The sequence below is a fragment of the Panicum hallii genome, chromosome 1, assembly GCF_002211085.1.
Source record: "Panicum hallii strain FIL2 chromosome 1, PHallii_v3.1, whole genome shotgun sequence".
Classification (NCBI taxonomy): domain Eukaryota; kingdom Viridiplantae; phylum Streptophyta; class Magnoliopsida; order Poales; family Poaceae; genus Panicum; species Panicum hallii.
In genome coordinates, this window is record NC_038042.1 from 19,800,311 (window position 1) to 19,827,023 (window position 26,713).

At 48.7% G+C, this 26,713-nt stretch overlaps 2 protein-coding genes across 2 annotated transcripts; one reads left to right on the forward strand and one right to left on the reverse strand.

Annotated features, from left to right (window-relative positions):
* Positions 1-3,536: 3,536 nt before the first annotated feature.
* Positions 3,537-4,322, reverse strand: LOC112875495. Its single transcript, XM_025939372.1, has one exon. It carries the CDS (start codon positions 4,254-4,256, stop codon positions 3,954-3,956), a length of 303 nt encoding a protein of 100 aa, XP_025795157.1. The 5' UTR covers positions 4,257-4,322; the 3' UTR covers positions 3,537-3,953.
* Positions 4,323-15,975: 11,653 nt separating this feature from the next.
* On the forward strand, positions 15,976-17,931 carry LOC112878886 (GTPase activating protein 1). Its single transcript, XM_025943130.1, has 3 exons — positions 15,976-16,299; positions 16,518-16,613; positions 17,452-17,931. Exons 1-3 carry the CDS (start codon positions 16,186-16,188, stop codon positions 17,737-17,739), a joined length of 498 nt encoding a protein of 165 aa, XP_025798915.1. The 5' UTR covers positions 15,976-16,185; the 3' UTR covers positions 17,740-17,931.
* The last annotated feature ends 8,782 nt before the right edge of the window (positions 17,932-26,713 follow it).

Below are 26,713 nucleotides of genomic sequence, written 5' to 3' on the forward strand. Positions count from 1 at the left end.
TGTGCATAATATTTGTATTGGATTGTGTTTTCTCCAAAACCACGTAGTGCATCCAGTAGGCAACTAATGTCTTGTTGGGCGCGCTGGTTAGAGTCACTTAAGATTCTTTCCCGGTCGCCCATGCGAGCTTTGCATCCCTGTCATGGGCTCATGGTACGGTCCAGGGCAACGGGCCATACATACTCGAGTGTTTCTCGGGTGCCCTAGTCCGAGAAATATAATCTTTTGACTTGGTGTGCAGAATTCAATTTACAGAGAACAGTAGACACCCTACATCTACGTGGGCAAGTCAAGAGGGCCAATGGTATCGTCCTATAAAGGATTTAAACCCAAGCGTTTGGTCGACTAAATGCTAATGATCGCCATTGGTTTCAATTATTGCCTATAGTCGTCTGGGTTGAGATACAAGTATTAAAGGGGGCATCTATTCGTCGCTTTTAGCGAATTGTTACGATTCATTCGCAGTTAATTTTCTTGAGTAATTTTGTGCCTTCCCCAGCTCCGGCGCCTCCGCTGCTAATTATAGCACTCCCACCTCCCCGCCACCATCCCCACCCGGCCACCATCCCTGCCATTTGGGCAGGCGCCGCCCCGCCGCGTCGCCGTTTTGACCAGCTCCACCATCGAGCTGGCTACCCCCAGCGACCTCTGTACCTTGGAACTCGGTGACCCTAGCCTTAACCTCGGCAACCCTGAACCCCTAAGACCCTAACCCATAGGGCGGCTTGACGACCGATGGCGGCGGTGGATCTCCCGCGGTGCCGCGGCTGGCCTTATGTGACAGCACGCATCGCATCCGCACGCGCGATGAGTAGACATCGTGAGTATACAACGCGTAGTATAGCCACCAGTGAAACATATTTTGTCCTGGTAATGGCAATGCTGCCATCCGAGCTAACGTTGGGGTCACCTAAATAAAGTGGACAATTATTACTCGGACGAAACTAACATTGTTCATCTCATGGATATATAAATCTAGCACTAATTAGGGATAAGGCTGCTGCACAAGCGATAAAATATCCACAATCTCTACAACGTATCAGAAGGCTAATAGTAAATGCCCTAAAGCGACATGATCCCTCTTGAGGATGAAGCTTGATACTGGATGATAGAATAGCTTGCTGTAGAGATACCTCTAAGCGATATTGTATATTTGTATGTCAAGTATAGAAGTACTCCCTCCGATTCGTTCTGAAATGTATTTCGTTTTGACTTTTCTAGATTCATAGTATTTACTATACATCTAAATATAATATATATATAAGTGCATATCAAAATCTATAAATGTAGAAAAGCCAAAATGAACTACATTTTAAAACGGAGGGAGTAGTTGTTAAAAGTAGTGGATATCTATTCTCTGCACCAAGAGGTACGTCTTGAGAACTAGGAAGGTCCTAAAATTGGTTTTATGAGAGGTGGAAGGTGTAGTTTCCCCATCTATTACTTTTCCGGGTTTAATATATACAGTGCTTTCCTAATTAACAAAATTAAACATTGGCTGCAATTTCTTTCCTGTTATATTGTTCATAACAATAAGATTATAAATATGAATCTTGCAACCTATGCGCACCTGTATATATGAGGTGAAATAAGTGAAACAAGCATAATGAGAAGCATGCGTCAAGCTGAACCATTTCCAAACTGAAGCTGAAACAACGTGGCCTGAAAGATGAGAGCCTGGTGGAATATTTGAAAATGGAAATTCCACATGCGCGGCTGATCTCATGTCGGTACGGTGTTCTTAGATGCTACTACAAAGATGTTTAAGGTTTTCTGTCTGTTTTCTTTTGTTAATATATGGGCAACTGTTAAGGTGTAATAGTCATTAGCCAATCCAACTATAGCAACCGCAGATCCTGCTACAGCCGCTTCAGTTACGAGATGGATTTTGCGTCACGACACCTTCCTGATGCATCTAGCTAGAGACCTCTACATGGGATGTATAGCAGGCTGCAGGCCAACGAGTCTGTGGGTGCTGCCGGGCGCGAGGCGCTAGTTGATTTACAAAACCGTGGCCGGTTTCAATCCGACTGTGCCCAACCTACCGCCATGGCTCTGCCTGAAAGCCTGGAGCGCAAGTTCCTGGAAGAAAATAGGCCACTGGTATAGATGTCTAGATGGCCGCGGCCCGACAGCCCGACCCGAGGTATGTTTTTTAGCCCGGCCTAAGCACGGCCCGGCACGGTGGCCATCGTGCCCGTGCTAGCCCGGCCAGCTGGCCATGCTCGGCCGTGGGCCGCCACCCAGCACGCCGGGCGGCACGAGCCCGGCACGGTTGGAAGAGCCGGCCCGTTAAGGACCCATTACCCTCCCCACTCCTCCTTCCCCTGCCGCCACCTGCCTCTCACTCTCACCCTCTCCGTCTCCGACTCCCGGTCGCCCGCCTCTCCTTCGCGCGCCGCCGCCACCCTTCTCACGCTCGGAGCTCCTCCCCTCCGCCACCGGTGCCACTTTCCCTCTCCTCTGACTCCACCACCAGCGTGGCAGCCCCTCTCCTCTCCTCCACTGCCCGCGTCGCTCCCCCCCTCTTCCCCTCCGCCGCTGGCGCCACTCCCCCACTCCTCTACTCCACCGCCGGCGCAGCTCCCCTCTCCTCTCATCCACTACTGGCATCGCTCCCCCCTCCTCTTCTCCATCGATGGCGCCGCTTCCCCTACTCTACTCCGCCGCCAACGTGGCTCCCAGGCTCCGAGCCTCCCACTCGCACCCCACGACCCCACCGAGCCATTGCCTCCCTCCCTCGTGGGCTGTGGGCCGGCACGGCACGCGCAATGTGCTTGTGCTTCACGGGCTGGCCCGGCATGAAATAGGCTCGTGGGCCCTTACTTGGGCCGTTGGTGCAGCTCGTGGGCTGGCATGACCCGGCACGGTGGGGGTGTAGTGCCGTGCCTGGCCCAGCAAGAAGTTGGTCAGGCCTAGCCGAGCCCATGCCAGGCCAGGCTGGGCCGTCCCGCCCGTTTGGACATCTATAGCCACTGGTCACCGGCAAAAGCGGTCGATCAGAACTTGGAAGTTGGGACCCTGCTTCTCTCAATCCAGTTTCATGTTGAGCACTACTAGTACCAAGGTTTTGGAATTCAAAATCAGAAAAGTTTCAGTTGCTACCAAAATAGGTGAATTTCGAAAAATTTGAAAATTTCGGACCGGGATTCAGTTGTTTGACCTGTCAATGAATTTATTTTTAAATAAACTTTGGATATAACTTGATGGAAATTTTGGCATTGATCACTCCTGCTGTAGATGGTGGGGAGAATTGGGGAGATATGGCGAGAAACTAAGGAGAAAGACGGTGAAATCATACTGTTTTAGTATTTGATATCTTTAACTATCATAAAGTGAGAGAGGCAAAAAAAAAACTATAATTAGGGTTTATTTATATTTTTATACTTAGAGGAGTATGTGGATATGTATGGACCATAGTCATGAAGTAAAAATTCAATTTTGATCAAATTTTTAGGACGATTCAGTTTTGTTTCGGTTCTCACCGAAATGGGCGAATTTCGGTCATTTTGGACCGAATCCCGAAACCTTACTGGTAACCAACTGTAGTAACACTGAAACAAATCAAAGTTCTCCAACTGCAATCGTTCATGATTCAGAGACACACAAGCAGATAGACAGTTCACGCCGGGAGACCCCTCGACAGCAAAGCTTGCACAGAGCACCAGAACTCTTCTTTCAAAAAGGCATAAAGGAAAAGGCGAAAACAAGTTAAGAACAGGACACCAGAGACATCAGACACATGATAAAGTGAACACATCAGTTATAATCATGCATTCACCGCCTTTGTGTCATGTCCGGCCATTACAACTAGATGACCTCTTTCTAGATAGCGAAAGCGACGCGATAATCAGCTTGGTACTGCTATGTGTTGCTGATGCTGCGTGCAGATGCAGCTCATCCCCTGAATATGGTGAAATCACGGCCGATCGACGACGGTGATCTCCCTCGGTTCAGTACTGGTCGGGCCAGTGGAAGGCGCCCATGGCGAAGCGCCGCTTGCTGTCGAGGTCGCCGTCGGCGGGGAGGCCGTACTCGCGGAGCAGGCAGTCGACGCGCCACTCTGGCATCGCCTCGTAGTCCACCTTCTTGTACCGCGGGTAGTGCAGCGGCATCCGGAAGCCGTCGCTGCCGCCTCCGAACGCGCCGCACTCCTTCCTCTCCGCCTGCTGCTGGTGCTGGTCGCGGGCGCCGGCCGTGCCGTTGGGCTTCGCCATGCCCATGCTCATGGTCACGGTAGGGCCTAAGGATCCCATGTCCTCAGAGTTGCTGCTCTGGACACTCTGCAAGAGGCTGCTGCTGCTTGGCTTGAGTGGTGACTGCTCGATCCTGCAAAGAGGCTGGTCAGCCGTAGAGGGGCCTTTTATAGACGGGGTCACTGCATCGTGAAGTTTATGGAAGATTCTTGTATGGGACGGTTTTAAGGGTCTCATCATCAGGATCATGTTGATACCACGGTTGTCGATTAGTTTCAGTATGGAAATTTATAGATCCAACCTCGCTTCGCACACATTTATCAAAAGAAAGTAAGATGAGCGTGAAACATTTAGATATGGCTATTTTTATGCCGTTACCACAAGCGGTGCTCGTATTCGAAAGATGCCGTGCAATGAGATTCTACTAATTTCTCCTTTTCGTAAGGACTAGCTGATGCGCAAGAATTTTACTACTACTGCATTTTATCAAAATGATTATTAGAGCTGGTCTCTGTACCCAAGAACATTTCAAGGAGAGTATTTTGGGGGATGTGGTTAGGATGAGGTTGCATGAGTTCTGCGTGCATTGCAGGCACAAGCGTTTCTGTTCGAAGGCACTGGGGTTAGCACTCAGGTATCTGCGGGCAAGGCACTTATACTGTGGGCGACATGAAACCAGGGGGGCACCCCTTTTGCCCAAAAGGCAACCTCCTTTCGGCAAATTTGTTTCACTGTCATTTCCTCTGTATCTCATTTAATTTTGTTGTCTAGCCGACGCGGACATTTCTCAAAATAGATAAACGGAAATAAAAGTAACAACACCATACTATCTTCGAGAAAGAAACGCAGATTGGTTCATCGAAACAAGGAAAATTGTTAACATGGTGTTGTTTGGCCTTTGCCCCTTTTCCTCTTCTCAAGAAGGGAAAGAAGGGCACTGATGAGGAGCAACCAGCGAAGAGGGGATCCAACGAAGTAAAGTCATCGATGGACCAATCCTAGAAAAATTTAGGCAAGGCCCACAGTTCACATGGCCAGATAACTTCTCCATAGCAGCATAGCCGAAGAGGGTCTAGGGCCAGCCACCTTGAACCTAAAAGTTTTCTTGGGTAAGAGGGTAGAATCCCAGGACTACTCCTACATGCAGAGATTTCAGTACTGATGGCCAAAACCCAAGCTGGTACTGCTATACCTATGAGAAGGCTATACTTAGTTATACAGCCTAACATGCAGCAATTGAATCTCAGAGAAGGCACACCATTCAATGAATTCTTGGAAGGGCTAGAACTTGAAAAAACGAGGCAGCACGAGGTCAACAAAACTAGCATCAATTTTCGGGCGCCGTTTTACAAATTTAAATTGGCACATCAATAACCATCTGGCAGTTGCCTGAGATATTGCAGCAAGCACCATGCCATCACTAGGTTACAAGATTGAGGCTCATCAACCATAGCAAGAAATACTATTCTCGGCTATACATTTCCTTAAATTTTCGAAGTACACATTTTCAGTGGAAACTTCCATGTCTCGAGAAGGAAATTTTATTTACACATCAAGGTGCTGGCTAGAGCCTTGAACACTTGTACAGTACAACTGTTTCATAAGTGTATACGGAACAGCCTAATTTGACAATGCCATGACTTCTAAAGAATTAAATGGATTTAACAATGCGGTGCCTTTTGTTAGATTATATAGCAAACAACTACTGGCATGAAAAGCCCATTTCTAGCCATTGATGATAAAAAAATAAGGATAATGAAGGCCAGACACTGTAAAGAGGAATATACTTACTATATAACAGGATGATAGAAACTTGTCCACAACAGATGGTTTGAATCAAATGTGGTTACCGAAATATGAATCAAACTTGAAAGACATGTATGATGATGTACTCAAAGTATTTTTTTAACAAGATCTGATTATCTTTCATACTGTGTCCAATTCCGAAGTTAGTTCGATACAGATGACGGGCAATGCGAAAGCATCTTTCGTGAAAAGTTAACTACTCCCTCCTTCCCAAATTACAGATTGTTTTGATTTTTTTTAGTATATAGCTTTTGCTATGCATCTAAGATATACTCTATCTCTAGATTTATAGTAGAAACTATGTATCAAGAAAAACTGAAATGACACATAATTTGGAACGGAGTACATGATAAAATGCAAGGAAAAATATCTATAATGATGAAAGAATAATACATTCTTTTTTGCAAAGATGACATAACACATTGCAGTTGCCAATTTTGTATCTGTACTGCATCATTAATATCAACATTTTGGATACAGGTTAATGAACAGTTCTGCAATGTTTGCTGTTGGCTTTAATTTCCTTTTTCTATGACAAAACCATACCAATTAGTCTCCCATCTTTTACCTGAATAAAAGTAGAAAAGCTTGTAGGAGTTTAGTTTTGAACCCTCTTATGTGCTTCGTGAAACTATGATTGCAGCCACAAATTTTCTCAAATAGATTGATTAAACAGATCTTGGCCCCAGATAGTCAACTGACTGCTCCATCAATCAACAATGTTTCTAACCTCTGGTCTAGTTAGCTAACAGTGCCACGGGCCTACTTCGATATAACAGGCAATGTTTGTGGCAATTCAACAAGCATGTGGAAAGGCATAAAATACATCTGCAGCGAAATTATGCAGATCATAATGCCGAAGAAAAGCTGCATAAAGAGGGGTTAAAGCATGTATTAATACGAAAAAATAACTGACAAGAACCTGAATCCAACAGCAGAGCTAAAATACAGCAAAAACACCTGAGTTGTCGCTTTCACATTGAAAAGATAAAGATAAAACAATTGTCAATAGCATGGCCATTGAAGTCGACTACACCTGTCAAAATAGAGTTCCATGACAGAAACTATCAGCTTCACAAAATGATGCATTAACTTATAAAGAACAAACAACTTTTACCAACCATCCTATTAACAAGATCAAATGAGTTCAGGGGCAAGCTTAGATAAGATCAAAATTTCCAAACCGTTCGCACCAAAATTTGGTAAGATTCTTAAGAGAATTCTGTTAGGGAAAGAAATCAACCGGTCAATGGAAGTTTATCCAAAACATACCGAGTTAAAGAAGGAATCGTGAAGATCACGACATGGCAGTTTAAATTTATCTATTAATTAGGCATAGTCAGTTGTTTTTTCTTTTATTTTAGAAAAGTTTGTGTCATGTCCAATAAGGACTAGTATCCACCCATGGGTATAAATATGTGCCCCCTGGTCTTTGTAAAATTATCTCTCGATCAGTACACAACTTCGGCGCATCGCCACCCTCTTTTCCGAGGTTTTCATCATCGGTGGAACTTGGCACCTGACGCGGGGCTGCATCGCTTCAATCTCCAGCGAAGGGGAAAGTTCTAAGTTCTGCCGGCCTGACAATTGTATCGGCTACATTGGTGTTGTTAAAGGCTATATCATCTCAATCTCTTGGATTGCTCTGGTTCGGTTGGTATAATTGCCTACCAGTTATCGATTCCTATCAAGTCTTTTAAGACTGCATCGTTCGATCTCTTGCTAGATCTGATAGAATTATAGTTATCTTGGCCTTATTTAGATCTATCGGCTTATATCTTTTAAATCTATTGCTTAGCTGCTAGCAGAAGATTGATTTCTTTATTGAAAGCACCGGATTAGTCCTCGTTAGCCGATAGTTTCTTATTTGGTCTTATTTAAGCTTTTATTGCACTTGTGTCTTGTCGTAACTAGAATCAAGCCTTTAGTTTATCGCCTTGCTGCTAACACTGTCTCGGTTAGGTCTAATCTGATTGGTGGTGATGGTAGATTAATTGTTATCGATTTGGTAGTCCTTTTGCGACAAGATAGATGTTCAATAATCGCATCATTCTCATCGGACTGCTAGCTGATGGCTTTTATCGGGGAACTAGCCGATAAGTCATTTTTACATCGAATTCCGAGATGATATACGCTTTAAACATCGAACCTAGATTTAATATTCTATATCAATATCGGCCGATTGGTTCATATTATTATTTATTTATCAGGATCTTTATTAGACATATAGCCTATCATTTAAAATCATATCGACATCGGCTGATATCGCTACATCGGCCTATCGGCCGATCGGTTCTTTTCATCTATCTTGTCAGTTGCAGGATCAAACTCACTGGCACACCACGAACCTCAGGATTTAGAATCTGCACTGGAGTTAAGCAGATCTCCCAGGCCGGAGTGTTGCGCGCAGGGAATCATCATCGTCCAATCGATTTTTTCACGGCAATACAAATTGGCATGCCTGGTGGGACAGATTAAATTGAATATTACTTTTACCCAACTAGTTATGTTCAAACCAACATATCTGAGAAAGAAGTCATGATGGAGAGTTTGATGAAGGAATAAAAGCAACTGATGGAGCAAAATATGGCTAATTTTCAGATGCTCTGTCTAGATTTCTTCGTCATGACACAACGAGGGCCAATTCAGAAGATGATGATGCCCATGATTCAACCCGGGAGGCAACCAAGTGAACAGCTTCATCAGCAACAGCAATATCAGCATGAGGAATTACAACAGAATAAGCTCGAGGGCAATTGTTTCAGCATTTATATGAAGAGCTATATCAACAGTATCGGCCAGAAGAGCATTAAGATGACAAAGAACAGCAGCGGAAGAAAAATGCTTGGACCGATACAATTGCAAAGTTAGCAGAGGAACAGTTTAGACTTAAACCCAAGGGACAAACTTGTGTGTATCGGCAACCATATCTTGAGTGGTTTGATAGGGCTCCATTGCCATACCATACAAGGTTCCAGACTTTTCAAGTTTTCAGGGCAAGGCGATATATCTACAATTGAACACATCAACCGATTCTTAGCGCAATGTGGGGAGGCATCGGCTGAAGAAGCTCTGAAAGTTAGATTATTTTCATTGTCGTTAACTGGATCGGCTTTCACAAGGTTGTCATCATTGCCACCAAGTTCTAGGCCGAAAGCAGTTGGGCCGGCTCAAGGCCCAACTCGGCCTGGCTTGGCTCAAACGGGTCAGCTCGGCCTGCGGCTCAGCAGGCAGGCTCGGCACACGGGCTGCCTAGGCGTGGTAGGCCGGCTCGGCTCAGCAGGCCAGCCCACCGTCCATTTCCTCCTCCTCTCTCTCTCTCTGACAGAGCAGGCCTAGGGGGCAGCGCCCCTTGCTCCCCCTAGCGGGTGGGCCCCACTTGTCGGTCTCACTTAAGATTTAGTGTGGCGGCCAGATCCGATGTGGCTCGGGCCCGTGTGGTTCTATGTGCATGTGGGTTGGTGTGTGTGTGTGGTGTGCGCCCCGGGCGTGTTCGACGAAAGGCCGCACTGGCCTGGCCGCGATGCGAACGCGATGTCATGACGTCGCTGCGTGTTCACTGCGCAGAGTAAGGCTGTTGCGGGGTCAAGGCACGGCGCCGGTAGGACGACAGCGGGGCAGGCAAGGCGAGAGGCGTGCACGGCTAGATCTAGCGGCGGTCCTTCCCACGCGTAGGCTTCCGGTGTTCTGGGTCTGCGTGTGTCAGTGGCGCGTGCGGGGCGCTGGTGTTTCAGACTCGCTGCCGGGACAGGGCAGTGCACGCACGCGCGCGTGGGTGGTTGGTGGGGGGTGGGGGGAGTGTTCTGGTGTTCCAGGCCCGCGGCGGCATGCCAAAACCGGCGAGGCGGGGTGTCGATGGTGAGGTGGCGGAACAACGGCCATGGCTCGAGCGGCTGGCCAGTGCAAGACATGAGCGTGTGCGCGCAGGCAGCTGGAATCCAAGGCCGTGGCATGGGTGTGACGCGTGCGGTGCTTCAGCAAGCCGGGCCGCAGCGACATCGCAGCTGCAAGGGTGGACGAGGGTGACAGCAAGGCCCCTGCAAGGAAACGGGATGGGTGGTCCTAGGCTGGCTAAGGACGGCTCATCGGCCGCGCAAGGCAAAACGCCGGCAGTAGGGGGATGGACAGGAGAGGTGGCGATGCTCACCAGCTAGGCTCGCAGGCGAGGGTCTCGGTGCGGTGGCGGGTCCACGCAGGTGAGTTGGGGCCGTAAAGGACGCGCGGCTATGGGGGCATGGACGTACGGGCGTAGGCTCGGTGAAGCTCCCCCGGACGGCGGCAACGGCGGCCTCCTCCTCCTCGTGGCAGCGACGGCTACGTCCTCCTCCTTCTCCTCTCGCCCCCCTCCTGGTGCAACGGCGGCGTCGAGCTCTGGGTGGATCTGCTCTCCTTCTCCTCCTCCTCTCCTCCTCCTCTTCCTTACCTCCCTCTCTTCGAATTGGGCAGCAGTGGCGGTCTGGGTAGGGGAAAGCTAGCTAGGGTTTGGCTTGGCCGGTTGCGCGAGGACGGTGGGGATCCTCGACGTCCATGCCATGGACACATGGCGTGGATCCTAAGAGGTCCTAGGCTATGGTTCGGGCGTGAGCGCAAGGCTTGGTGGCCGACAGGGGGAGGTGCGGCGGCAGGCGTGATGCGAGCAAGGCAGCGTGGCCGTTGCGTTGCTTTGGCGCGGAGCAAGGGAGGCGAGGCGCTGGGGGCGGGTGCGCGCGCAGGTGGAGGTGGCGAGGGAGCGGGGTGCGGCGCGGCTGGAGGTGGGAGAAGGGAAAGCAGACGAGTGGGGTTGGGGTGGCAGCGGCAGCTGCGGGGAAGGCGAAGGGTCGCGCGGCGTGCGCGGGCGATAGGGGCGGCGAGCTGGGCTGGGCCGCGACGCGTGGGCTGTGCTCATAGGGGAAAGGGGGAAAGGGGGAAATAGGAGCTGGGCCAGGCTGTGCTCGAGTGGGCCGGTTTCGGGCTTCTAGCCCAAGTTGGCTTAGGGTAGTTAATATTTGAATTTGAATTTGAATGGCCCATTCAAATTTAAATTCCACTCAATTGAATCAAAAAAATTGGAAGCAATTCAACTAAGATCTAATCAACAATTTCAAACAAGGTAGATTGCAGTTAAATCCAAATGACTCTAAATTAATTCACACTAACATTTTAATGGTCCTTGGTTAAAAATGTTGAGTTGAATTACTTAAAGATTTCGAGATAGAGAGAGCCCATGCTTATATTTGAAAATAGGTAAAGCGCATACACGAAAAGTTTTTAAAAATTCAAAATTTTGCACAATTATAACATTCCGGAAAAACCCGAGATGTTACATCTTGTAACGCTGTATCGTTCGATCTCTTGCTAGATCTTATAGAATCACAGTTACTTAGCCTTGTTTAGATCTATCGGCTTATATCTTTTAAATATGTTGCTTAGCTACTAGGAGAAGATTGATTTCTTTATAGAAAGCACCAGACTAGTCATCATTAGCCAATAGTTTCTTATCTTTATCTTATTTAATCTTTTATTGCACCTATATCTTGTCGTAACTAGATTCATCAGCATGTAGCCTTTAGTTTACCACCCTGTTGCCAATGCTGTCTCGGTTATGTCCGATCCGATTGGTGATGATGGTAGATTAATTATTATTGGTTTGATGGTTCTTTTACAACAAGGTAGATGTTCAATAATCACTTCATCCTCGTTGGACTGCTTCGTCGGACTGCTAGCCGATGGCTTTTATTGGGGAACTGGCGGATAAGTTATTTTTACATCGGATTCCCAGCCGATGTACGCTTTAAACATCGAGCCTAAATTTAATATTTTGTATCAATATCGACCGATTGGTTTATATTATTATTTATCTGTCAGGATCAATATCAGACATATAGCTAATCATTTAAAATTATATCGACATCGGCTGATATTGCTACATTGGCCTATAGGCTGATCGGATCTTTTCATCTATTTTGTCAGTTGCAGGATCAAACTTGCTGGCATACTAGGAACCTCAAGATTTGGGACCTACCTTGGAGCTAAGCGGATCCCCTAGGCCAGAGCGTTGCACGTGAAAAATCATCGTCCAATCGATCTTTTGGCGGCAACACAAACCAACTCACAAAAAGGTTTAGGACGAGGAATTTTCAATAAAACCAAATTCCTGTCACAAGCGCTATGATTGCTACGTAAAGTCGTAAATCTTCCTTGTGGACACAGAACATATTGACAGTTCAATTTAGATACCTTCTTACGCATAGTATGCAATAAAAGAGCTAGAGCAGTCAGGTAAGCCATTGTCTCAACAAATGCCAACACAGTGAACTGACATAGAGAAAAAAGTACAGTTTCGCTTTACAGGCATTAGAAACAAAATTAAGTTAAAATTTTTTAGCTGCACTGATGAGGGTCATTTTTAAGTTGCTGTGCTGGTAATCAAGCAACAGACGGTGCCACCAGGGACCCAACTCAAATCCAGCTTTGAAGTCGCCATATATTAGTCATCCCATGTTGAATATACCTCCAAACCTGGAAGCACGTAGGATGAATATGAAGCAGTGTTTGCCATGCTGTTTAAGAACACCGGGATAGTCAAGAAGTACTCACAGTTGCACAGTGAGTTTTATTTTTACCAAATGCACAGTGGGTTTTTTTGGTATGTGAAATTACAGAAAATGGACAACTGTATATAGATACCTACATATATAATTGTACATCGTCCAGTACAAACTATCATCGTTCTTCTTTACCAAGTACTCTGTGTAGACACCAGCTAGTTCTGAAAGACAAGCAGAAAGTATCCAAAGCTTGTAACCCTGCAATGGTGCTGGGAAATGCCAATCACATGGTGCATCTCCACATCTTTTCACCTGCAAGAGACGGTAAGTTTTAATTCAGCCCAAGTACAAATAATAAGCTACATAGCATAGTTAAACCTTATACTGTTTAGTTCAAATGAAAACAGCAAATGACACCGACAAAACTCAATTTGTGCTGTTAGTTTATTGATATCAGATACAAAAAGAAGAATTCCTCTGGTCAACTAACTAGATACCTTAACAAACTACCCAAAGCTTTTAGTGTATCTAGCATTTTGTGATAGGTTGTGATTTTGGTAGACTTTATGAAATTATATTACTGTATATACCAAACAAATTGAGCCTTATATACTGCGTGTAGATAAGACTCACAATAAAAAATGATAGCCAGATGTTATTTGATTACGTGGTCACTTTTTCCAAGAATAAGCCCATGTTTCATTAAAAAGAAAACGTTTAGAAGTGAGCACCCCAATCACTACAAGAATCGTGAGTTTTGCTCAAGTGCCCGGGGGTGATTGCTTTCTCTATTGTTTTCTGCTGCAGTTGCCGACGGTTTTCTAGTGTAACAAAACAATTTCCCAAGAGTGAAAGTAATTCCCAGACAAACAATTCCCGACCAACAATATCTGAAGACATACGATAAATGTACTTGATCCCGTCGGCCACTTTGATCAGTACTCTCGGGATTGGGTTTAAATCCAGTTGTGACATGTGCCAAGGCAAATAAACACCAATTAACAAGTTCAAGTATGGTCATGCTTAGCTTAAATGCACTTTAAATAAAATAAGAACTCTGCGATGATAAAAGCAGAGATATTTTCATACTATTAACAAACCTGGCTAGTAGTTGTACATTTTCTCAGGAGCAAACAAAAAGTTTCATCTCCTTCCGCTGCTATACCCGTACACTATAGTAATTCGTGCAGTCCTAGGCGGCCGGTTCAAGTTTCGGACTGTTCCTGTAACTAGGACCATCCTAGAAATCAGTTTCTAGTGGCATCCCATATTATAGCCTATCCCTACAATTTACAAATGCTTGCTAAATTTAATATAAAATAATAATTTACCTTACCAAGATATAAGTATTTTTTTGAGCAAAACCTTACCAAGATATAAGTGATTTTGTGTTGTGTTGTATTTTGGTCTAGCCCAAACACGACACACTCGGACACCATCATCGTGCTTGAAGCGGCCTGGCCCATATAAGTTGTGTCATGCCTAGGCTGGAGGTGCGGCACAGTGGGCCCACATTACGCCCCGTTTAACGCCTAATTGCTCACTCGATTGCCCACAGTAGCGGATCTACAGGGGCTAGGGGGCACCAGCCTCCTGCTGGCTGCCACCTCCATCAGAACAAGGGGAGCTAAAGATGGAGAAAGTGAAGGGAAAAGAAGAAAAAGAAGAGAAAAGATTTAGGTGAGAGAAGAGGAAGAAGAAGAAGGCTTCAGCCCTCCTATGGCTGTGACTGTGAGCTGGGTGCGCTCCTAATCGCTCAGGTAATTAAGATGTGTCATCCACCTTAGCTGGATCAAAACTTGCTTGGCCAACGCTCCCTGTGAACCCCATAATTCATTTCATCCTCCCAATCTTCTCTCGTGTCACCAGACTCGCACTACGGTGGTGGGCACAACAGTGTTGAAGCTCGCGTCACGCGCGTAGGAGCATGGCGCTGCCGAGACCCACCTCTCCGGAGCTCATGTACAACGTTAGCTTGCCAATGATTTGATCGAGCAGTTCCTTGATGATGCCCTTTGAACCGCGGCGTCCATGCAAGGATATCTGTGAGAAGGGCCCATAGGTAAGCCTTTTGTTGTTAGGGTCTGGAAATTTTCAGGGAAAGTTAGGATTTCTTCATCTAAGGAACTTATATATGATAAGAAATAGTTGTGCATCATAATATAATGGCAATGATTATTTATCTATTTTGTTTATCTCATAAAACATATCATGATGTGAACAACACTCTATGGTCCCGTTTGAATCTACCCGGCTAATTGGATGTTTAGCTATTTAAAAGATGTATAGCTGCGAATTAGTTGGTCATGTTTGGATCCATCCTAATTAAAATTTGCTATTTATCCATTAGTTGGTGGATCCAAGTAGACCTATCTCACCTCAAAGCCAACTAAGAATAACGACTAAATAAATAGGTATTGTATACACACTGAGCTTGAATTAAGTAGGACTAATTCACACATACAAAATAGGCACATACAGGCAACCAATTAATAATTAATGAAACCGTAAAAGGCCAGGCACCAATAGGACGAGCCCGTGAAATCACTTCGTCGTCATATATCTATGCATTCTCTAGACTCGGTGGATGTGAACGTAAATCGGGAGACTGGCCCTGCTTACGTTGACATTGACCAGCGGTGTCGCTACCGTTTTCTGGTGCCGTGGTGGGAGTTGGGGTGGTGGGTACATACAATGATTCCCTCCCCTGTGGAAGCACGACCAACGGACGCCATCTAGAGAGTTCCAAGGGGTCTTTTCCTTCGTGGCTACGACATGTTTGGTGGGGGCCAGCGGCCGGCCCCGTGACTAGTGGTGTGGCCCCCTCATTCCGTTCCCACCGGATGACGGGAACAGCCAGCCTCGGCACGCCGGGAGACGAGACGTGCAAGGCCATGTGCGTGCGAACGAAGCTCTCAGATCCATCCAAAGCCAAGTAAAAGGCGCAGGCGTGTTCGTCCGCTCCGTCAACAGAGAAGAGTAACGGCACGGCGGGACCACGGACCGGGGCGGGCACACGGGACGGGACTGGAGCGAGTCAGGAACCGGTCAGCGCCGGCGCCGCCTCGCTCACCCAATACGGCCGGCCGGCCGGCTGCGGCATCCGAATTCCCGAAATCGCCGTGTCCCTCTGCCGCTTCTGCTGCGTGCCTGCCTGCATCTGGAGTTGTGGACTCTGGGTACACGCGGGCGCCCGGATCAACGAACCCAGCCACCAGCACAGCCGCCGGGCCGGTCGCCGGCCCTGCAGAGTGCTGACGAGACGAGTGACGACGACGCCCAACCACCCACCCCAATCACAGCCGCCGCTGGCCTGCCTGGTCGGTCAAGACCCGGGACTAGGCCCAGCGGGGATGACGGGAGGAATACTGCGTCCACAAGAGTTGCCATACGGGGGGACCGCCGCCTGGGGGGAGTCGGTATTAATAGGGGAGGGAGTCCACTGCTCCACCTCCACCTCCACCTCCACCTCCACCATCGTAGCCAACCAGCCCACTTTTCCTTGACTTGACCCACGCGGCGTCAGCTCCTCTGCTCCGCGAAGCCGGAGCGCTTTTTTAAAGGTTGCAAACCAAGCGCCGAGGGGAGCTGCGGCTGCGGGTGAGGAGGAGCATCAGAAAGGAAGAAGGACAAGAAGAAGAAGAAGAGGAGGAGCCATGCTGGACCATCTCGTCGGGCTGGTGAAGGTGCGCGTGGTGAGGGGGGTGAACCTCGCCATCCGCGACCTCCGATCCAGCGACCCCTACGCCGTCGTCCGCATCGGCAAGCAGGTCCGTTACATCCTCCTCCCCTTTCTTCCTCATGCCTGCTCGCTGCCGTGTTCTTTCGAAGACAAGTTTTCGGAATTTCCTTGGATTATTTTGCCTGACCAAGAGATCTGTCGAATTTCATTTTCCCTGATTAGGAGTTCCCCTGTTTTAGTTGCCCGTCTCCTTTCACGGATGCGTGCGCGCGTGCTGACTGTGATTATTTTTTCAACATTCCGCAGAAGCTGAGGACGAGGGTGATAAAAAAGAATACCAATCCGGAATGGAACGAGGAACTCACCCTCTCCATTGAAGACCCTGCACATCCTGTCAAACTGGTATGCGTCCCCTTCCGTTTCATTACTCCCTTTCTTTCCTCCGTCTGTCTTTTTCTTTCGAAGACAAGTTTTCGGAATTTTCTTTTTATTCATAAGTTATTCAGAACCATGCATGAGTAGCAGAAGGAATTAGTTTACTGCTCCACGTTGCACAGCACACATGTCATTTTTATTCATAAGTTATTCATTATTACCGGGCTTTCTCGATATTCTCAGTTTGTAGTGGTACGAAGCATTCCTTTCCCATGCTTCACTGCTATGTATAGTAAAGAAAAACATGTCTCTCCAGATATTGTAATTTCATATGCTAGCTCAGGGCTCATCCTGCAGTCATTACTTCCAGAGGAGTAAATGTTTCCCCTTCTTGTTTTCTTATTTAATTTCTGAATCTTACTGAATAACTTCCATATTTGTGGAATTAACTTTGTATATTCTTACATGTGACTGACTGATCGAATTGATGCGCACTTGTGATTTGCCTATTCCAGCCAAATAAATTTCAAATTAAGCCGTATTTAGGATCTTTTAAGCTTCCTAGGCTGAATGTTTAGTTTCCTGAAGCTCGGTATTGTTTTAATATTTCAATCTAAAGGAAAAATATAAATACGTGATCGAGGCAAAATTGGATAAGGGGCCTGAGAAGATGCAAACTTGAGCTAGAAAGTAGCCATCCCTGAACTTTCATAGTTGAAACACTGATTCCATGTCCTTTCAGAAGATGTGCTACCTAGCTATTTTACGGCAACCGCCACTGAACATTTATTCTTAAAGAGAGAAACGAATGCTTATATTCTCCGTTATCATGCATTGACAGTGATGCTTCTTTCTCAATCTCCAGGAAGTGTTTGACAAGGACACATTCGTCGATGATTCGATGGGCAACGCGGAGCTGGACATCCGCCCGTTGGTTGAGGTCGTGAAGATGAAGCTCCAGGATGTTGCCGACGGAACCGTGGTAAAGAAACTGGTGCCCAACAGGCAGAACTGCCTTGCCGAGGAGAGCTCGATTTACATCTCCGAGGGGAAGGTGAAGCAGGACCTGGTTATCAGGCTGAAGAACGTGGAGTGCGGGGAGATAGAGCTCCAGCTTCAGTGGGTCGACCTCCCTGGCTCCAAGGGTGTATGAGCTCAGCGCTGCCATGCTGTTGTCTGTCAGGATTCTCAGGGTTTCTTGAGTAAAAGTAAAATTCAAGTGAGGGATGTAAGCTAAGGATGATTATGGTACAGCAAGTGCTGATTAGGATTTTAATGTTGCTCCATGATTGTACATAAGGGGTTGTTTGGACCTCGTGTTTTGTGAGAACCAGATTTCATAAAACTGTGTTTAGTCTTACAACCTTTAAAACAATGTTTGGATACTCAAACTAACTTGGGTTTGCCGAAAACAAGCTACTCGGAAACCCAGAGAAGTGAGTTCGGTGGCTTTTCATAAAACCAGAGCTGGCACTTTCGTGCCTCGACAAGTTGCGCTAGACCACTTCCCCGTGTCTTCCATGAACACAACTACGAGAAGCGGAGGAGGTAGCCTAATGGCTTGTTCGCATGATGGCATACGAGGCTGCACATGCAAACACCGTTCCTTGCACAGGTACGCATGGTGTCTGTTGGTGGAGAGTACCTTTTGGCGTGAAGAAGCACTACAATAGTCTGTGGAATGCCGACGACACCTTTGGAATAGAAATCAATTTTCTATCCAACAGGGACCGTCCCATCAATTACACTTACAAGGGTATTTTATAGAAGGCGGCTCACCTATACTTCTCTATTATTACACCTTTTTACCCCTCAACCACTATATTCCTTGAATATTCTAGAGGCATACAGTAATTTCCTATCTAACCACCTTTTACAGCTCATCACGCTTTTCAGGTGAACCTCGACACGACGGTCTTCCTTGTCATCGACCTTCGGCATTTGTGCTCCGTGAGGTCTTCAACCGCCCCTTCGGGTGAAAACCTAGCGTTGCCTTTGGCTTCCCGGTCCTTCGGGATGGCCTCGCCTTCGTGACCCTTCGGTCCGCCCGAAGACCTTGACCCACTCCCTGGAGCCGCCTGGGAGATCGGTCTAATCTTTCGGTCTTCAACCCTTCGGCTCGATCCGAAGGTGGCGCCCCCCAATAGTTAGCCCCTCGAGGGCGAGGGCCTTCCTCGGAAGTCTCGAGGCCTCAACCTTTTTTGTTGCGTGCAACACGACCCGAAGCGCCACCCTCAGATCGTCGAAGCTGAGTGGAGGGATCCGTTGTGTTACTGCAAAAACAACAGAGACAGAAAATAAAAACAACAAATAGTAATTAAAAAAAGGAAATGGAAAATGAAGAAGAAAAAATATGGCAAAGAGGGAAAAAGATCGCCAAGCCCCTCAGCCTTTCGCGAAAACCCGCTAGCAACGGTAGGAGATAAAGGAGCAAAGATGACTTTTTGCTGCGCCGCCGCCCCGGTGCGCCATATATAAGCTGCGCCTCCCGTCGCTTTCCTTACGCTTTCCTTGTGCCTTGCTTCCTTCAAATCTTCGGCTCACATTTTGCATTTGAGCCTTCTTCCACCGTTGCCTATCCAAGCCTTCGCTTACTTTGCCTCTTTTTAGGCCTTTGCTGGCAATTGCATCGCTTTCGACTCTCATGGCGCCAAAGACTGAACGTGCGAAGCCCCCGACCCAATCTCTTGGATAGAGTGGTGTCACCGAAGCCGTGCTTGCCGACATGGTCCGCCGAGGGCAAATTGTTGCTGGTAAGGCCCGCCCCCTAAGACTAGCGAGACTTCGGCCCATCCGGAGGCAGATGAAGTTGTCGTGTTTCAAGATTTGTTCACTGCAGGGCTTCGCTTTCCGCTAGACCCCGTGTTTGTGGATATTCTTCGGTTGCACAACATATTCCTACACCAGCTGATGCCCAACTCAATTGCACGCCTCAACCTGTACTTCTGGTTGGCGAAAACATGCTGATTTAAACCTTCAGCCGAAAACTTAGCCTTCATCCACCAGGTGCACTATTAGCCAAAGACAATCACTATGACGATCACTGATGGCACCAAAGGTGAAGCCGAGGCCTAGTACGGTTGCTACAACTTCACCTAGCGGGAGCTAGTTTCTAGCATCGTGACTGCATACGAGAACAAATGGCTGGTGGACTGGACTTCGTACTGGTCTACCACAAAGTCCTGTTGGATGAAGCCATCTAGAGCCACCGCCTTGTTACGGATAGGATTCGGAACTTGGGCGAGACTCCTCGGGTTGACATCGAACGCATGGAGGATCGTTTGGCCTTCGTTGCCATGCTTCGGGAGGTGTCGAAGGTGTTCAGCATCCGCAACCTCACCGAAGAGGAAGTCGCATGCCGCTACTGGCCATTGAAGGCTGGTTGGTCTATGAAGGCCTAGCTGCTGGAGGCGCAATGGACCGGAGGGATTCCTGTACCGAACTTTGCTGCCTCTTTCAACCTCAAGAAACATCATGAGTATTCTTCCTGGTGTTGCACTTTGATTTCTCTTCTTCATTTTGTATTTTATTCGTTTTGTATTTTAACAGTAGTTGCATTTGTACAGAAATCAACGCAAACTCTGTGGAGAGTTGGGCCGATGACATCCTAGGGGCTGAGTCTATTAGCGAATACAAAGCCATTTTCCAGAAGTTGGGTGGGACTGAAAGTGTATCTAGGCCCCTAATGGGTTTTGGTGAATTGAATGACCAAATGATTAAAGGACTAACATGTTTGTTAAGGAGTTGTTGAGCAGAAATTTATTTATGAATTAATTTATGATGTTGGCTCATGTGTTATGCAATCAAATAAAGGGATATATTGAAGAATGACAAGCAATATGCAACGAAAAATAGAAACAATTTGTTATGAATATCTAAAGTGATTTCTATCTATGGCTTGGCATCATGAAGAATGACTTGTGTGATTGCAAATGAATATACGAAGACACAGATTTAAAAGCTAGAGATACACAAACAAAGCCTAGCTCAAAGAAGGTAAGATAAGATGAAGGGATGAAGCAAGTGACTAGGCAACGAGGAGCTAAGCAAAGTATGGTCAAGCGACAGCTTGGGCCACGATATCTTTGTGATAGGGGCGAGCATCATGGATCCACCAAAGTATGATCTTTAGGGAGCTAATTACGGATTAGAACTCCCAAACTGTGCAGCACGGCCTAACCGGGCAGCCTTGCGGCCGAGGACGGCCCATCAGCTGAAGGAACGACAAGGGCCCAGTATCAGGCCTAGACACGGGGCGTGAGCCACCTCGCCCGACCCCGAGGGGGCAGGCTCTATCTCGCCCGACCCCAGGGGAGCGGGCTCAGCCTCATCCGACCCATATGGGAGAGGTTTCCGCCTTGCTCGACCTCGGGGAATGAGCTCGGCCTCGCCCGACCTCGAGTGTACGGATGCGGCGGCACTCGTCTTAGGGACGTGGGAGCCTTAGGGCCCTGCGGGACTAAAGGCTCACATCGGAGGTCAAGCCTCTGACACGAGAACAGGAGAAGGCATGCCTCGACATGACCTCCAGAGCCGACAGGCCGTCACGGCGAGCCCCCGTTGCCTGCCGCGCCGGGGGTTAAGCCGCAAAACACGCCAGAGGCTCACACCGCTTGCCTTGTCAGAATGCACGTCCCCCACCGTGCGAGTTGGGGGCCCGTGCCACCTGTCCTGTTAAGGCACACATCGCACGTCGCGCCAGGGAGCGGCGTGGGGACACCCCTGGCGTCATCTACAGGGTCCATGGGGCCCATGTAAAGGGAAGGAAAGTAGCGGGATCCTGGCGACCCTCCTCTTTCTACTCTCTCTATTTCTCTCATGTATTCAACCCCTGCCTGTTGGCTTATGAAAGGGAAAGGAAGGACCCCCGTAGGGGGGACCGAACTCTCAGACAATCGCATGACACTTTGCCACCAAAGACTTGGGAGCCCGTTTCCTCTCTCGACTATTTGTAACCCCTACTGCAAACCAGTGCAAGAACACGAGCAACCCAAACTAGATGTAGAGACATTTCGCCTGAACCAGTATAAACCCTTATATCTTTTTTACAGACCATCTGAGCCAGATGCACAAACACAAATTCATTAGTCCGCAGTTTGAAACACCGACAATTGGTGCACTAGGTAGGGTCCTTTTGTGCATCTCGTCGATTCCACCAGGTTGCGGATGGCCAATCACGCCGGAGGATGGGCCTCGAGTGCGCTCGTGCATTTCGGGAGCCTAGACTTCATTATCGCCATGGAGGGGGGCTGGAGCTAGTTCACATTCGGGTCCGACCCCCTTGCACCACCGACCTCTACCCCATCTCATTGCGGCTTTTGAGGGGTTGCGGCTGAGCACCCAGAGGATTACGCCTCTGAGGGCAGCGGGCCCCTCAATTTTGATTGCGAGAGGCTGGGGCGATAGCTCCACGCCTTCCTGGGTCCTCGACCGACCCAGGAGGACTTGCGCCACGTTCTCTTCTCGCTTGCCAACGTGACGGCGCAGCTTTCCAGAGGAGAACCGCTCCCCCCGGAGATCATGACCGGGAGCATTCCGACAGTGTTCCTTTTTGGCTTGCACAACGTGGCCCAGGATGTAGAACGCCTCATAGCGTTGTGCTTTGATTCTCTCCCCACGGACACTGAGTTCATGGGGATGATGGATTACATCTCAGAGTCCTTCCATGACCTCCTCGCGGGGGAATCGGAGGCAATCTTTGACTCCAACTATAGCGGGGGAAGACATCACCCCTCGCGCGAGTGCTTCATGGCGGACCCCCCCTAAGGCGCAGTTTGAAAGCGCCCACAATGGAAACACTCCCCTCGACATCTTCGACGGTGACGTCCGGGAGAGAAACCAAGCCCCACCGTGCGTGTGGTTGGAGCAGCTGCAGGAGCGGCAAAAGGAGCTCAAGGAGGCGCGCCTCCAACTAGAGTAGGAACACGCCAAGCTCGAGCACGAGATCGGACGCAGCGGAGACGGTGGGCGTGCACGCACCAACGCCCGCGACGCCAACTGGAGGATCCTTGAAGATGAAGAGGAACCCCCACTCTTCGCCTGAGTGAGCCAGAACGTTGCTGCCGCAATAGCTCTATTCGAAGGACTCCCGGAACCTGTGGTGCCCACGGCGCGTCGTGCCCACCACAAGCTGCGTATGCTCCTTGACCATGCGGCGCGACAACAGGTAGAGAGCTTGATGTCTAGGTGATGCGGGCCCAACGCCAGCCATCACCCCTCTACGATGAGGGGTGTCAAGGACGCGTTCGTCCACCAAGCTCAGTATTGGGGAGAAGGTCCCGTGAACGCCCCCGTTCGGTTACGCCCCAGCGTCGACTGCGACGCGCACCTCACCCTCAGCGCCCGCAAGTGTGGGAACGAGGACAAGCAAGCAGTTTCAAGCTGAGGGTACCACCCTCGCCATGACGGACGCCATGACAGTTCTGAGGACCAAAGCCCAAGCCTCGATCTGCCAGGTCCTAGGGTTTTCAGCTCACGCGTCCGCCGCGCGGTGTTCCTGCCATGGTACCGTACCCCGGCAAACATCTTGAAGTATGCTGGGGAGATGAATACTGGCCTGTGGCTCGAGGATTACCAGCTCACCTACCAGGCTGGTGGGACGGATAGTGACTACTTCATCATCCGCAACCCGCCACTGTTCCTTGCCGACTCGGCCCGGACGTGGCTCGAACATCACCCCTCCGACCGGATCGTGTCGGAGGAAATCTCCAGCCGGGTGGCGGAATGCACCCACCTAATCCTAGTCTAGGATGAGTTTGGGGGAAGTCAAGGAACGCGAGATCAAGAGGCCAATGAACATGGGGAACACACAGGGATTTAGAGTGGTTCAGGCCGCCGGAGCGTGAAACCCTACGTCCACTTGTGTGTTGTATTGCTTGTGGGCTTGAAGAAAAGCCTGGGAGAGCCTGTAAGACTTGAGAGAGCCTTGGGACCTTGTGTTCTAATGAGTGCGCTCTCCCTTTTATAGGCTCAAGGGGAGTGCGTACACTGAGCGGGGCCCGGACAGGTGGGCCTGGCTGCCTATTAAATAATATACACACTGGAGCCTTTAATGCCACAGATATAGAGATCTTCCGCTTCATCTTCTTCCTATAGTCCTCGATCGAGAAGTTGATGTGCGTATCTACAGCCAGGGTATGGTGTAACACGCTAATGTAAATTTTCTACTTTATACTAAATTTTAATTGGCTTTAATAAAGTTACTAAGGTTTTTCTTTGTTTAGCTTGTATTTAATCATAATTTATTTCACAAAGAATTAAAATTTATTTTAGGTTCAATATGTTTGTGCATTCATGCTGGTGCATAGGTTTTATTTGAACGAGTGCATAGGGTTTGAATTCAAAAAATTCATTTGAATTCAAATAGATTTGAGTTTCAAAAGAACCAGAAAAAGAAAAGGAAAAGAAATAGGAAAGCACACCTAGCTTTTAGCCCAGCGCGGCCTGCCCCTCTCTCTTTCCCCCTCGGGCCGGCTCCCTTCCCCGTGGCCCAACTCCTCTTTCTCCCCGCCTCCCTCAGCCCAGCTACCCGAGCCGCTCCCTCTCTCTGCCACCCCGACCACACTTGTCGGCCCCTTCTTCCTCCTCGCTCCACCGGCCGCGCAATGACCCGCCCGAGATCTCCGGCGAGCCTCTGCGCCGAGCCCGCACGCTGAGGATGCCCCACCGCCCCAAAAATAGGATCCCCAACCCCCTGCGCCCTTATCCCCTACCCCGTGGCAGACGCCCCAAACCCTAGCGCCACTCCCGCCTTGCTCCGCCGCGTAGATCCCTGCTTTGCCGTGGTCTCGCTGCACCACTGCACCCCAGTCCCGGCCAAACCCCGCAGTGGCTCCGCCTCAACCCCGGGAAGCTTCTCGAGCCCTGCAATCGAGCCCCCGACCCGTGCTACACCGGAATTCTGCCCGGAAGCTGCCGCTGGTGAGTAGCCCCGCCCGTGCAATTCCTCGCCACCGGTAACGCTCTGGCCTCCCTGACCCCTGTTGCACCATCCCAGAAGCACCCCGAGTCGACTCGTGGAGTCCAGGAGCCTGGAGACGCCCTGCATCGACCCCCTCCGCAAGCTCCACACCGACCCGCTGCTCGGACCTCGCCGCCGGCCACCCTGCGCTGCTTCTCCGGCCAATTCGAGCCCTCGATGAGCACCAGCGCCCTCTCCTGCCCCTTTTGCGCTAGATGTCGTAGACCATAGCCTGCTCCTGCAGCCGGAACACCGCACGCCGGCGACCTTCGCCGCGCAGACCCGCTGCCACCACCGCTCTCGCCGCCCTGAGCCTTGCCGGACCTTGTTGAAGCCCCAGGTGGACTACGCATGATGCGCTGATCCTCCCTGACCCAATCCCCATTCGAATCCCGGCCCGGAGCACCGAGTTCGGTGCACTCCGGCGACACGCCGCCGTGGGAAGTCGCCCCGGCTACCCAGCACCGCCATCCCTCGCCCGCGTCAGCCGTGAACCGTCCGATCCACCGCGATTAGATCGGACCGTCCGACCTACCGTTCAGATCGGACCGTCCGAACCCCCGCCGCCAGATCGGACCGTCCGATCCAGATCGGGTCTGAACCGTCTGATCCAGATCCGACGGCACAGATAAGAAGATACTGCTTCAGCTGTGCAGATTTGCTAAAGAGCCCCTGAGCTTTCCCGAAACCAACCCGCAGTCCATATTAGTTCAAAAGTAATTTCATTTAAGTCCTGTTTTTAGCGTCTAGGCCCCTGAGCTTCTTAGATATAGAACCCGCCGTCCAGCCCCTGTGTTTTTGCATGTTAGACCCTAGATCTAACCTTTAATTATGTTTAAGTCCCTAGTTTTTGCGCAGAACCCACTGGAAACTTCAGTTTTCTTACAGTTAAGCCCCTAGACCCTGTTTTAGCCCTAGTTTTCGCGTCTTAACTCCGTTTTAAGTGGTTTTCGCGCTCACGCGATCGTTGTAACGTGTAGAATAGCTTTAGCTCAGTTTTGTGTGCTGTTTTATTGTATTGTTGTACTATTTCTTATCTTTTGCCATTATTTGCATGTATGTGCCTGTGTGGACCATGCTTTGACGTTACGATTGTGAGTAGACATTGAGGCACTGGAGGAGTAGCAGGAGCCACCTTCTTCAGACGCGTTTGAGCAGCAGCCAGGAGAGTTTGAGGAAGGCAAGTATAACATGAACATCCTATCACTTTTAAATACACATTCATACTGCATTTTAATACTGTGTGCCTGTAAGGATTTCCTAGCCACTTTTATCCTTTATATAAATACCTTGGGTTGCATTTTGGTTAAGTTGTGCTAGGTGTTGCGCTATCACACATTATGGTCCTTTTTAATTAAATTTGATTAATGGTATATGCAACTTGATTTTGAGAGTGGCCCTCTATGCTGTGTGCTTGAGCAGCTCACGTCTCGTTAAAATATGTTTTTATAGAAACATGGTTTAGGGGCCAGCACGGTGCTTAGTGCTTGGTTGGCCACTTTCCATAAGGACCAGTTCATAGAGCAACAATCTGGGACAACCGCGCAACCACAAGACTGGAATGGGACGGTCTTGGCTTACTAATTAGGTCATTTTGGTTTAGGAGTAACTTACCTGCGGGGCAAGAGGGGTGGTAAGCTTCTATGGCTCTCGGGCTATGAGGCTTGGTCTGTGCTATGTGCTTGTACCACCTCGAGGCTTGCTCCATAGTTGCTGATTCAGAATCCTTAGCGGTTACACCTTACCAACGTGTTCTTTGTAACGGCCTTGTAGTGTGGTTACTAGTCATCTCACCCAAGGAAGTGTGATGAATAACTAGCGTAGCTCACGACTGGTGGGTAAAGATGTGCAACCTCTCGAGATGGTAAAACTGGTATACTAGCCGTGCTCACGGTCATGAGCGGCCCAGATCCTTCGTCTGATTTGTGGGGTTTATCTTTGGTGGTTTGGCTTGGATTTCAGTAGACTCATGAGTAATTTTAATCAATTATTCAGTAACTTGGGTTATGGTAATTCATCCACTTGTAGTAAGTAGCTTTAATAAAATTTGCCCAGATTAAAAGCTAACGCAGTTGAGTAAGCTAACAGTAGAGCCTCATAGTTTGTGTTATACTTGTTGAGTACAAGTTGTGTACTCACACTTGCCTTCTCTACTCTTCTGTTCTCT